Source organism: Solenopsis invicta, chromosome 16, assembly GCF_016802725.1.
Source record: "Solenopsis invicta isolate M01_SB chromosome 16, UNIL_Sinv_3.0, whole genome shotgun sequence".
NCBI lineage: Eukaryota > Metazoa > Arthropoda > Insecta > Hymenoptera > Formicidae > Solenopsis > Solenopsis invicta.
The window spans coordinates 5,245,894-5,260,368 of NC_052679.1; the positions used below are offsets into that span (position 1 = coordinate 5,245,894).

Sequence of the window (14,475 nt, forward strand, 5' to 3'; positions counted from 1 at the left end):
ATAAACTTCTACGATAATCTAATAATCTAAAGAACGTTTAAAGTTCTCTACAGTCACGAAGAAGCAGATTATTACATCAACTTTCTATAAAAATGGCAGACATCGTAACTTGAGGTAGATTGCATCAAGTGCATGAGAAAGTAGTCCGACTCTGTAAGATAACTTTACGTTTCGAGTCCATCTCGCCATCGCACCATTGGTAGATGCAGTCCGCGTACTGCAGAACGCGCGATAAGGTCACCTCCGGTGATCGAGGACGTCGAGATTGAACTTTCGCTCGCGTTGCACTGGACTACAAGTTATCATTGGAATCGCCTGTAACGTATCGAATCATATTGAACCGTCTGCCCCGGCCAACTGGCACACAATTGGTCCACGAGGGGATTGGTTTATCATCTCGTCGACAATCGGGAAAGTTGGAACGTCAATCGGCAAAGTGCAAGCATAGGCACCGCGATACAACAGTAGTTGTTATCGGTTGCGCAGACTCGATTTCAGGGGCGAGGAGGGGAAGAGAGAGAGAGAGAGGGGGGGGGGTCGGGGGAGCACATCGATGTACATTGGGCAGAAACTGTCTTTCGGAATTGACAGCGGCGAAATTCGCTTCCAAAACGGCGTGTTTCCGCCGCTGAAAATCAACTCCGATACGCGCGCACGGCGAAATTAATTCATCGTCCGTTTGTAGCGATGTGATTCACCGCCGTGAATGGGCTTGGAGCGCCAATTTGGCTAATAGCGTAAAACGAAACGTTCCCCGATTGTAAACTTTTCATTGTTGTTTATATAATCGCGTGAATGTTTTAGCAACAGCAGTTCCCCCGTTCGTCTGCAGAGCTAAGAACTATCGAGCACCCGTTGTATCCCAGAGTAAGATAAATAAACTCTCGCTGACCACCTCGGTAAAACCTACTTTCTTGGCTCTCACTAAGGCGGTACGGATAATTAGAGGCGAATCGACACCGAATCCGACGAACATCCGATTCCTTTCAGCTCGCATTATTGATTTCCGTTACCGTTCTCCCCGGTTACGTTTCGCTTGTTCTGTTTTTATCGTGCGACTGGATCAAATAATCTTTTCTCCTCTATTTCCCTTCCCTTCCGTTCCGCTTCCGCTTTTCTTTCAGCGCTTTCGGAACGCGCCGGCCGATGCCGACTGCCGTTTTTACATTTGCATGTAAATATGGGCACGCGAACCGCGCGTGAGTTTGCACCGCGACGACATTTGACTACGCGTCTTCTTCGTTATATCGCGCGCGAGATAATCCTTTTAATCCTTTAAACCGACGGGAAACTCCCAGTTTCTCCGCGGCACACGCGACAATGTGACACGCGCATGGTGAGCGCGCCTCCCTTTGTATGGCCCAATAAGTTTTTCTCCCTCCCCCTCCGCCATTCTCCCGTAGTGTGTTTCGTGCCGTTTCCGGATTTACTTTGTGCAATAAATTTCCACAAGGTTTATACAAAATGTCACGCGCGCACGTTTTGACGTAAAGTGTGAGGCCGAGGCAAAACGCGACTTCCTCTCATAAATGCAGTCGCGCGCCGTGCACTCCGTAATTCTATAAATCACCTTTGCTATAATAGGATGAAATTCAATGAACGTTGATAGGACGTAATTGTGTTTCGCCGTTCATCGAGGATGCGCATACACGGGACGGAGCATTCGAGTTATCGCGGCTTGCACGACGTTCCAGTTGTGCCGCTATTGGACGCAACGGCTAACATACGTGTACTCTCCATTTCGAGAGGATACACACGCACTTTTGTTACATTGTCATCCCTCGAGTAACCTCTCTCCGACGTTCACCGACCGGATACGTGTGTATACGAGAAGGCGAGGCGCGAGTAAAGATGCTTTATGCACACCGCGTGCATAGACGACTGTCACATTCGCGCCACAAGAGCACTCGCGTTCCCTTTTTTCCCCTTTTTCTCCTTTTTCGTAAACGATGCCTTCGCGAACGATAATTTACAATCGTCATAAACAACGTCCGCTGACGACCTCTCGGCGCGCCTTCGTTATTACTACCATTGCCATTATCATTATTATTATTATAATTACACATATAATTAATCATCAATTTGGAATAATGAGTGCTGCGGTACGACGTTACGGCATTACGGCGTTACAATGGCCGCCGTGTCACTGTGTAACGTCGTGTTTTTGTGACGTGCATGTAATTACGCTTTCATCCCGCGTTTAGCGACAGCAAATTTAATCCGACCGGGGTATTCATGGCGAGCATGCGGAGCTTCAGCGCGAAGAAATGACGCGGAAGGTGAAATTCGAGTGCACCGCGGCCGTAACGCAGATCGGATTGGAGGAACGCAATTTAAGTGAATTGGCCTGTGCTATAACCCTTTCCCTCCCCCGCACCTTTCGCGCGCCAAGCAGGTCCTAATATACTAACACGACTTTCCGTTATATGTTGCCTGCCTTAGCAAGTAATTTCGGTCGTACAGACGGGAATTTCAAGACTTTCAAAGGGTGTTGCTCGAATAAAACGGAGAGAAAGCGATGAGGGGGCCGGATAAAGATTAGAGATGTTTTCGGAACAATTTACTGTATGCTCATTACTTAACGTACATCAAAGATCGTGTCGCCATAGTCGCAGGAAACTTCGCAAACAAGGGTAATTATAGTACCCGGTCGCGAACTTTAACTCGTAGTGACATTCAGTTACTGGAATGTACACGCGTTCTGCAATATACGTAGGAGAGTATATTTAGCTGAAGCGTCAGCGATGAGATAGTGCGCGAGAGAAGAAAATTAAAGAAAACACCACTGGCGATCGCGGCTCCCTTTTCCCAGGACCGGAGGAGAAAAGGGGATGTTCAACGTATTCCGTGAGAAATTACGAAAAATAATCTCCAAAAATTATCATGAGAATGGCTCCGTGGTTACGCACGGAGATCCAGCCAAACAACAATGCCGTCTGGTCCTATCTGCATAACAATGTTTAGCCGTGAAAACAAAGCACCACGACGTGCCAGGAAACGCCGTTAAAAAAAGTGATGTATTAACGCGCCCATGGTTTTCGACGAGGTCGTCGAATTTAAACGCGAGGCCACTGTTAATTGCTCGGAGTCTCTAGCAAAAGTCGGATCCCTTGCAGTGCACACTCCCTTCGAGTAAAATTATTAACAGGAAACGATTCCAATTAAGGATCATTTAAAATTAAAATCATTTTCATTAATTCGTATAAATTTAACAACCAAATCTTAAAAAAAGTTGGTAATGTCACTAATGTCAATGTAACCAGTAAACATTTCAAAGAAAAATTATTAGATATTCAATAAACTGATTGTAAATTTTGAAAAAATATTTAAAAATGTTTATGTATAAGTCTCAATTTTTTGTTGCGGGGGAGGGCATAATTAAATGTACGTTAGTGTATGTTTAATATAATAAATATAATGTGCTAGGAACTTGTCATAACTTCAAGGAATTATTAAAGACAACTTAATAAAGAAGTTTATTATTATTATTAAAGTTATAACTTTCCATTTTTTCTATTAATTATCAACGATTGAGAAAGTGAATTTCATACGACAATAATTATAACAGAATAAAGAATATAAAATATTTTCTGTAATTTTATTTATACATATATGTCTGTAAAACACTGAAAATAAGTTTCTTCTAATTAAATCGTTTTTCTGCATTTGTAAAACATACAAAAAATATAATTAAAAAAATTGAATTCTTACTCACCAACATGATGCGCAACGAGCGGAGTTAATCAGCCCCGTAGCTGCGGTGATTACTGTAACACACAAACATAAGATTTAAATTAAAAATGGACTCAAAATAATATTTCAAAAATTTATTTTTACACGCACATCAAACTTTGAAAATTCAACTTTCAATTAGATATTTAATTAGTAATGTAATCATATTCGAAAAATACCTTTATTTTATACAAATTTTTATACAATTCAATTTGTATAAAATTTTATATAATCTTATTTTTTTTAATATTTTTTAATTCACTAGGATAAAATCGAGTAAAAAGGAAAAAGACTATTAATTTTATATAAATAAGAAATTATATTTACCCCAAGGTTGCTCCGCTGGGGCCTGATGCCTCTCCTAGACCTCCTCCTCCTCTCAGGATATCTGGGTTGTCAGGTCTCTTACTCCTTTTTTTCACGATACACACTCGCGAAAAACACTCGCGATAATATATACAATCGCGCGCGGACTAATTATTTATAAAAATTTTAGTCCGATAACTTAAACGGCACTCCCGAAGTAAAACGCGCGACGCGACGAACTGGCTGCAGTTCGTTTATTTCTAATTAAATCAACGACGAAAATACATTAACTTTATACACGGAAAAATGAGTTTGCTAAAGCATTTAAAAAATCAATTGTAGATATACATTAAATAAGATATCAAAATAATTATAATATAAAATATAACATTTTGCACATTACATATATAAAAAAATAAAAGTTCTGCTAAGACAAGCAATTACTCTATTTATTTTTGTTTTTTCAAGTAATAGTTATCTTTTACAAAGAATATTTTCTTAATAATAGTCTTGAAATACTCGGGAAAGCAGATTTTCAAATTGACTAACGTGAAATTTGAAGGAAATAAGTAATGCGCTTTAAAAATTATTAAAATATTAATTATATCATTAAACATGATTTTTTGTATATATTTCTGCCCTTAGAATACATTACACACCCCCATGATAAATATAGAAAATTTTTTTTATCTCTTTTAAATGCAATCTTATTCGTTATTACTCGAATTATTTTGTTGACATAGGCAAAATAAATTTGAACATGATCAACAAAAAGTAAGACCAGTCTGGTTGAAAGAAAAAAAGAACTCAAAGGGGTTCGATATATACCGACCAAAAGTTATATGATTCGCATAAGCCGTATAATATCTCGAAATGTAACCAGATCTTTTTAGAGAACGGACATTCAAAATATTTGTATAATGCATATTCATATATGAAATAGGAATAAAAAAATATTTTCATACAAAATGTTTAAATTAGTCACGAATTTGTGTTTTTGATTCTTTTCTCAAATATTCATTCCAAATAAAATGTTCTATAAATTGGTGCAAGATAGCAATGTATAAATGTACATTTTTGTATGTTAATATACGTTAATGTACGTTTTTAATACGTACATTTTATTGTATGTTTATATATATATTGTACTAAAAATTTCTTCTATTAAAATTCTCATAATAGAGGAACTATTAAAGAGGCATTTACAGAGTTTATTAAAGAAGTTTAAAGAGTTTATTAAAGAGGTTTTAAAGGTAACTTTTTGCTTTTTTCCTAAATATCAATGATTAAGAAAGTTAAGATTTCATATTGCAGTAATTACAAAAAAATTAAAAAGTGTAAAAAAATTTCTGTAATTTTATTAACAAATGTATATCTGCAAAGGCATTTAATTTTATAAATTTGATCCATAATTAGGACTCAACCTCTAATTGGAAATGTCACCTTAATTGTATACGTGTGTACGCAGATAAGCAATAATACTTGCCACAAAGTTGCTTCACCGGTACTAGAACCCTTTCCTAGGCCTTCCCCTCTCGAGTTTTCAAACTTCTTCTTCCTCATGATGTGTCAGAATTCCATTTTAGTTTTTTACGCGACAGCACAGTTGAATATACAATAATCTATAACACATACAAATACACAAATAAAAATATTATTTTAAATACATATGTTAAAAAATACTTTTTGGTATGCAACCTATTCATAATTTCAACAGATATTTAATCAAAGAATAAAAATTGTTTAGTTAATTATCTTAATAAAATTGTTTCTTCAACAATTTTAATTAACACAGCTAAATATTGTTATTACAAAGCATCGCCTTGAAACTAAGAAAAATTTATCAGTCAAGATTTCAAAAGTCATTGCCCGTGAAATTAATGCTATTGATATTTGCGTATTGAGACTCGCTTCAGAGTAGTCTCTACTTTACCTTGCTAGCTCAATAATTTCGGCCGAAACCTAGGAGCTCGAAAAAGCCGCAACGGGGGCTTGCACGAAAGTGCGTGATGCACTCACCGTGGCGTGCTCACGAGTAGTAACCCTAAATATTAACACGGGACTTATGCGGGCGAATTGCGCCGCATTAACATCGCCACTGTGCGCCTGCACGGCTATTACCGCAGAAATATTGAATTTCGTTATCGACCCGGAATTATCGGGGCCGGCCTCGCCGCTAAGGACAAGCATTACCGTGGCCATAAAGAGTACTCTGGGAACTCTTCAAAGGTCCGCGCATACGCGGATACGCTGCGCGCACTCGTCGGCGATTGTTGCGGATTGTCGACGGATGGATTTCAAGCGAGATGAAAAGCAAGCGAAGCACGAGCTTAGCACGACCGCCAGCGTTATATGCATTATGTGTACGACGGTCGTGCAGCCAAAAGAATTTCAGGACTCGACACACCACGCTGCAGGCACGAAACGTGAAATGCACTTTCTCCTCGAGCACGATTATTTCGTCGCTACTCGTGTAATCCAGCCTAATGCACTCTCGCCTAGATCTCGCAGCGGTTGAGGGAAAATCCGGGGCAGAAATCGCCCAATTAGAATGGTCACGCGAATGTGAGCGAGCGCTGCGATTAAACGTTTTCGTAAAGTATCGCTTCGGCAAAACGAATTCGCGACTACTGGGGCTATACGGGTTTAATTTCACACTCGCGTGCAAAGGGAAAACGGAACGCGAGCGAGTAGCGGAAGGTATGTCCTTTGTACGGCGCCGACGATAGTGCGTAATATGAGAGACAATCACCCGACCGCGGAATAATCGCGCGCGCGCGCGCGTCAAAGGAAAAGGCGATCGCATATTTCTCGAGTATCGTCGTCAGTCCTTTCCGATCTCGTCTTCTTTGATTCGTCGTGGGTGGAAAAACGGGCGCGCGCGAGCACCGAGTTTACGAACTTTTTCTCGTCCGGGTTCGCCCCAAGATGGGACGATTTTTCACTCGCGAGAGCAGAGGCGACGATGTGGAAACGTTGGGCTATATTGATGATAGCGGATTCGATTTCAGGCTCCGATAAACCCCTGAAGAAAATCAAGCGACTAATTGCATGGAATGGAATCTCGCGCGTCGAAAATACGTTCCACGCGTTCGCCGCGAGTAACACGTTATTACCGGAATGAATTGCGGAAACAATTCGCACATCGGTACAGACGCGCTGGTAAATCCTATCGCGAGTATTTATGGCGAAAGCCTCATGATTTCATCACGTGGTAATCGCAGCGGAAAACGCGATAGCCAAACAAAGTGCATTTTCCGCGTGTGTAATATTGTTTCTATCACTCAAATTCATCAAAAGTGGTTACAGTCGTTAACCTCTCGCCAGTACTGTCAGCGCAAAATAAATTCTATGATGAATTGACGCGTAGAAATTCCCGCGGAAATTTCGCTCTGTTGTCAAACTGTTGTCATTCAGATATTTCCAAATTGATTGTCAATAATTTAAATCTTCTTCACTTTTCATAGTCCAATATATCCATCTTCAGATACATGTTTATAATTCTCTAAACGACTTCACGGATAACGAAGGGAAATGAAAGAGATTAACAAAAATGATAAACATTTTCGTCTGTAAACTCAAAATATTGCAATAAAAAATACACTAAAATTTTGGTTTGTTTCTAAAAGTATTTTGATTTGAATAAAAGAATGATTCAATATCACTACTCGCATATTAATTAACATTTCGATAAAGAAGTACAGATATTTCTCTACTTATGACTTACGACTTTTCAGCCTTAGGATCGGCATGCCTATAATTAAAAATAAATTAGTAGATTAAAACAATATTAATTAACCACTCGTTAATCAGTGATTCAAATTAAATAATAATAAAAAAATTTAAGAAAAAATATTTCTTAATCACATTAATCTGTATATGTTTAAACTAAATATTAATTTTATAATAGCAAATATATTACATTGAAAATTATAAGCAAAATTTTTTTGTCATTTCCTAAATAGAGGTCTATGATAAAATAATTCTTTTGTATAAACAGTGTTTTATTTACTTATGAAATTAATATATAAATGCTAATTTCACTTACAAAATCTATGTTATGAGAAAAAATTCTTAAATTTTAATCAATATTTATTGGAATAGTACTAATAAAATATTTACTTTACAAGAAAAAAAAAGATACTTTAATTATTCTTGTACTAAATAAATATATATATTTACATTTAGTAAATATTTCATTACTATTTGAATAAATATTTATTAGAATTTAATAATTTTTCCTTCAATGAATTCCATAAAGAGATACATTGAGAAAAAATGTCAAAGTATTAGAAAGCAAACGTTATTTGTGACATTTCCTTCGATATTTATTAATTACAAAAAAATTTAATTACGATGATGAAATATAGATCTCTATGAAATATATCTTTTTTTAACTAACTGGTTTATTTACTAGAAATAAAATTTTATTTCGCCACATTTAAATAAAGATTCATTTCAATGACATAAATTTATATTCCATAAATGAATTTTGAAGTAGCTTTTTTTTCAATACTACCCTTATTTCCCTTATTTCCCCCTTTTCGTTATCCCATTTTATTGATGTAATAAATTTAAGTTGATATTAACGCGCTTATAAAAATGTTAGCGCGCTTCTTGATCATTCTACTTTTATCGCTAACATTATAGACCCGCGTTTCGAATACGGGCCTCAATCTTTACGCGCGCAGTTTAATTTCCATCTGTCGTGCGATATTGCACGCAACGATAACGACATCGATTCACGAACGGGATGTTAATGTTCTATTTCCATTAATGATTTATCGTGCGCGAGGGGAGGCGGCGCTTCACCGAAAGGAGGAAATGCGAAACAAAGTGACACGGGTCAGCGTGTACGGCGGTCGTAGTAGTAGTAGTACGTCACGATAGCGTCAGCCGTAACTACCCGTGTCCCGATATGTCTGACTGCGTGTCGTTATTTCTACTAAAATCTAGCATTGCGGGCGAGGGAGCCGAAGTGCGTGCACGCTTACATTGTACACGGTGAAACCGGAAATACTCGGCGAAATCATGGCCCGAGCCGGCGACGAGGGAGGCATTTGCCGACGACAGCCGGCGCGAACAAGGGAACACGAATAGCGATTGTTGAGGCGCGCGAGTTTAGCGCACGTCAACGTTTTCTAACGCTGGTGTTCACTCCCAACGGCCCAGAGAGAAAACGCCTCATGGACTCCTGGTGAACACCTGGTTATTACGCTGCAGACACATCGCGCGCGAGAGCAAAATCCGTGGTGACTTCGGCGGGGAACCACGCGCCTCTGAATTTTTAAAGTTAACCCCCTCCGGAAATTGTACCCGCGTCTCGCGTAATCTCGTTTGCGGTTTTCTTTTTTGTCTGTATTTTTGTTTTTATTTTCTGGTACCGGCCGAATAAAGCTGAAACTTTATTACTCTACATTGTAAATATTACTTTTTGCGGATACCGAGCACTCCGCCTCTCTCGCAAAGCTGCGGGTCAGAGCGAAAACACGCCACTTTAACTTGAAATAGGTAGTATGAACACACACCCATATGTAGTGGGATATATTATACGTATGCGTCAGCAAATATTGTTATATCGAGATAAATGCAGCTAATATTATTAATAACCGGCATATCGACAAGATAATACGCCGACTATTTGCTTTTATAACGCGTTGATAGGTCAAGAATAATTTGTCAAACAGCAAACTTAATTCAAGTTGTGCAAATACGCAATAAAATCTTGGCAGAGAGTCCAACACAGTGGTCGAGAAATTTTTTATAATTCTCCATTAAAAATCGTGTCGTGACTCTCGGGCTGAAAACCGTTGAAAGACGGCAGAGGAAGTGCAGCGGTCGTGTTTATTAAAAGTACTACAAAATTCTCGAAGTTTTTGCACTTACCCGTAACCTCTCTGGTGTCTTACGTCATACGGGACACAAGGTGAAGAATTGTCCTTGTCCTCTCGTTGAACGAAGCCACATTGCTCTGCAACTCCATCTAAGAACAACAATGAATTAATGTTAACGCATAATAAATTTACGAAGGAAAGGAAGTAAGAAGATAGAAAAATTTCTAAATAAAGACAAGATTAATTATATGTAAGTGTATCTTAGAATAAAAAACCAAACAAGTTTATTTTTTTTCAAAATCTGAGTTATGATACTAGATCATTATCATTTATCATTATGGTTATTAAAAAGGTAAATATAAATTTATTATGGCATTATAAATGTCATGGTATAAATATATAATACATGTAATAGGTCAAAGGTATAAATATATAATACATGTAATATATAATAAATAATAAATAATATATTATTTATAATAAATATATTATAACTAATGTTAAAACATGATAGATTATTTATTTCAAAATAGTGATTTTTTGCTCGTCAAACGATCTATCATGCTTTGTAATTTACCGATACGAGCTTTTGATTGTTATATGTCATTAAGTATAAATATACTATTACTTATAATAAATAATATAATAAATTTCCAGTAAGAAACAAATAAACCCAGATATTTTTATGTTTTTCTTTTAAACGAATTTCAAAATATAAATTAAAGCCTTTTATATCTATCATGTGTCCCGAGAAAAATTATTTATACAATGATTAAAGATGAAACATTTTTTCGGTTTTCTGAAAATTTAACTTTTTGAACTAGTTTAGTTTTTGTAGAAAACTCTTTATACATTGTTTTATCTCGATATTTTTAAAATAATATTGCTGTTGCATAAAACAATTTTGGACTTAAAAATAATACTCATATTTTTATCTATAAACATTTTTTGAAAACAAGAGTTTGTTAAATAATTCAATCTGACAAAAAAATTGTTTCTTTTTGATTTGGATCAATAACAAATAAAAATCAAAGTTCAAAAATATAGAGGGAATATATAAAATTGACAAAGTTTCTTGTAAAGTTTTCGAACCACTTGTAGTTTTGAAACAATTTTTATGTTGTGTACCATTTTCTGATCTTTGCAGTTTGTTGTTACTACTTCAAAAATTTCTGTTAGGATAAATGCTAACTTGGAAGTTGAGGCAATATTTCAAAAGACAATATTTCATATTTGTCGTTGTTTATATTAACTTGTTAAATAATTTGGAAAAAATAACACTTCTTTTATCTAAGATAATATATATTTGAATCATTTAAATAAAAATAACTCAGATAGCACACGACATTTGTAATAAATATTCATAAATATTTATTACTATTTATTTTTCAAAATATACAAATATTTTACACATAATTTATATATATGAAGGAACAAATCAAAAAATTATTCAACATGTTATTAAAACATAGATTAAATATTTTGTACAATATTTATGGCAAGTAAAAAATAAATATTTATATAGTAATACTCTATACATATTTTATAAATATCTTTATAATATTTACAATAAACCTTTATGATTTGTTCAATTTAAGATCACAGAAATATTTATGAAATATTTTTGGTAAATATTTATAAAATATTCAAATATTCAAATAATTATATATTATACAACTTTGTTTTTTTTATTATTTTTATGATGTTTATAATAAATCTTCATAATTTGATTAATCTATAGATTACAAAAATATTAATGAAAGCGACTATAATATTTTGGTAAATATTTATAACGTATTCAAATTATTATACACATTTTGTAAATTTTTTATTAACTTTTATATGCTTATAATAAATCTTCATGATTTATTCAATCTGTAGATTACAAAAATATTAATAAAATATTTTGAAAAATATTTATAAAATATTCAAATAATTTTACACATTTCGTACATTTTTTATAAACATTTTTATGATACTTATAATAAATCTGATTTGTTTAATTTATTGATTACAAAGATATTAATGAAATATTTGGTAACCATTAATAAAATATTCAAATAATTATTGTACATATTTTGTAAATTTTGTATAAACATTTCAATAATGCTCATAACGAATCTTTACAATCTATTTTTTAAAACTCTTATAAATATCGTGTGCTGTCCGGGATACCCACATAGATAATTTTACAAACGCTGGAAGTGGCTGACCTCGCAAGAAATCATTCTTGCCGTTCCGCTTCCTTCGTTCCAGCCACTCGCAAGCGACACCGTTAACGCTCAACTTGCCCAGGGTGTGAGAGCGCTGATCCCGCTCGCGTTATCGCGATGCTTAAATCGTCGCCGAGTCGCGGTACCGCGCGTCGTCGCCGCGATTTCGCGCCCGATAACAGCCGGGCTTCTCTCGGCTAACTTCAACGCGATCTCGCGACGCGTTCGTCGCGCTCTGCCCCCCCCCTCTCCCCCTTCCCCCTCGGTCGCCTGCTCTATCCAACCTCTCGATCGGTCCCCTCGGTGCTAAACGCGTCGCTCTAAAGTCCTTCTTTCGACAGCGGGGATCGATTACGTCGGCCTACGCCGACGTTATCCCGACGCGACGAGGCGAGTATTCGAATCTCACGGGCTGTCGTCCGTCTTTACGGCGCGGCGCGGCGTCGCGGCGCGCGTTGTCGAAAGCGCTTACCGCTCACCGAATGTCCGTCGCTTTACGCGAACGCGCGAGAGCATCGCTCGACTCGATACGTCTCGAAGATTCTTACCTAACGTGCATCGCTCGGCGATAAGGCGACGGCGATTCTCGCACGAGTGCGTAGCAGTTCGATGATCTCCGTCGTGTGCTCCGCACGTAACGCACCACCCGCGCACCGCCATGATTAATCATTTCGCGCCTTCGTCTGACGTCACGTAAGGTGACGTCACGTCACATGACCCGCAAGCCGGCGGCCGATTACTGCGTAGCGGGGGCAGGAGAGCGTACGCCGTACGCATTAAACGTTCGCGGGAGCGCGTAGTCACATACGCTCCGCTATTTCGTACGATTTCGTTCCGCGGCTGCGACTGATTCAGGGCGGACGCGACGGAACGGCGATACGTACGTGTATAAACATGTTGTTCAGTTGGCATTGTTTACCTGCGCGCGCGGCGCGCATTGTTCCGCACGGCGCTGTGGATAGCGCGTACTGATTATCCGTCGCTTTACGCGAACGCGCGAGAGCATCGCTCGACTCGGTACGTCTCGAGGATTCTTACCCTAACGTGAATCGTTCGGCGACGATTAATATGTCTCCCCCAAGTACGTAGCAGTTCGGTGACCTCCGTCGTGGCCTCCGCGAAATACGTAATGCACCGCCATGACTAACGGTATCGCGTCTTCGCGTGACGTCACGTAAGGTGACGTCACGTCACGTGAGCCGCCGGCCGGTGCTGCGTAGCGCCGCGGGGGAGCGCGGCGGGGAGTGCGCATTAAGTGTTCGCGGGGGCGCGGAGTCACACGCTCCGCTCGCTGTTTTGCGCTGTTTCGTTCTGCGGTGGATTCGCGGCTGCGATGGATCCAGGGCGAACGTGGCGGGACGGCGCGACGCGACGGTACGTATGTATTGTACACCGGGTCATTCAGTTGTTATTTACCTTTGCGCGCGACGCGCGTCGTTCCGTACGGCGCCATCGAGAGCGCTTACCGAGTGTTCGTCGCTTTACTGGAACGCGCGAGAGCATTGCTCGACTCGGTACGTCTCGAAGATTCCTACCTAACGTGTATTGCTCGGCGATAAGGCGACGATTCTCGCACGAGTGCGTAGCAGTCCGGTGACGTCCGTCGTATCCCTTCGCGAGATATCCAGCGCACCTAACGCACACCGCCATGATGAGCGCTTTCCCGCTTATTTGCGTGACGTCACGTGACGCGCGACCCGATTAGTGGCGCCGCGGGGGTGCGCGGGGAGCATTAAGTGTTTTCGGGGACGCGGAGTCACACGCTCCGCTCGCTGTTTTGTGTGGCTTCGTTTTGCGGTGGGCTCGCGGCTGTGGCGGCGAATCCGGGGACGGCGGTACGTACGTGGGTACACATGTTATTCAGTTGTTATTATTTACCTTTGCACGCGGCGCGCGTCGTTCCGCGAGGCGCGAGACTCCAAGCGAGAACGTTGACGCGGAAAGCCGCGATGCATTGTGGCGGTGCGACTCGTCTAACGTGCCGTGAGAGTTGTGTGCTCACGACGCGATAGAAATCGACCCGAGATCTTGGACAAAGAGACAATTGACCGATCGCCAAATTGTTTAAATACGACGATTAATCAATTCTCTCTACGTCTCTCTCTCTCTCTTTCTCTCTCTTTCTCTACTAAAGTAAATCTCACCTCCGCGATGAAATGTTTCCTCTTTTCTCTCGCTCTCTCCTTTCTCCCCTCCCCGCCTCGTCTTGTCGTTTAACTCAATTAACCGTCTTTTTTAAACGGTTTTTACACGATCGACATTATTGATCGCTTGATAGCTGTGTCGAAGATTGCGCCAATACATCGAAGAAATAAAACCGAGATTGTTTTCCAGGTTTTACAGCGCGGTATACGGTGCCATTAGAACGCGGCATTGTGCAATATTAATTC

At 39.0% G+C, this 14,475-nt stretch overlaps 1 protein-coding gene across 3 annotated transcripts in view; it reads left to right on the plus strand.

Annotated features, from left to right (window-relative positions):
- LOC105203640 (nephrin) overlaps nt 1-14,475 on the plus strand; it is a 379,020-nt gene that overhangs the window by 266,799 nt on the left and 97,746 nt on the right. The window contains exon 1 of one of the 3 annotated variants that reach the window (XM_026132949.2): nt 13,314-13,459. The exons of the other annotated variants lie outside the window; for them this stretch is intronic. Coding sequence (XP_025988734.1) covers nt 13,419-13,459 — 41 coding nt within the window. The 5' untranslated portion in view covers nt 13,314-13,418. Of the gene's footprint in view, nt 1-13,313; nt 13,460-14,475 lie in introns of those variants that run through there. 3 annotated transcript variants of the gene reach the window in all.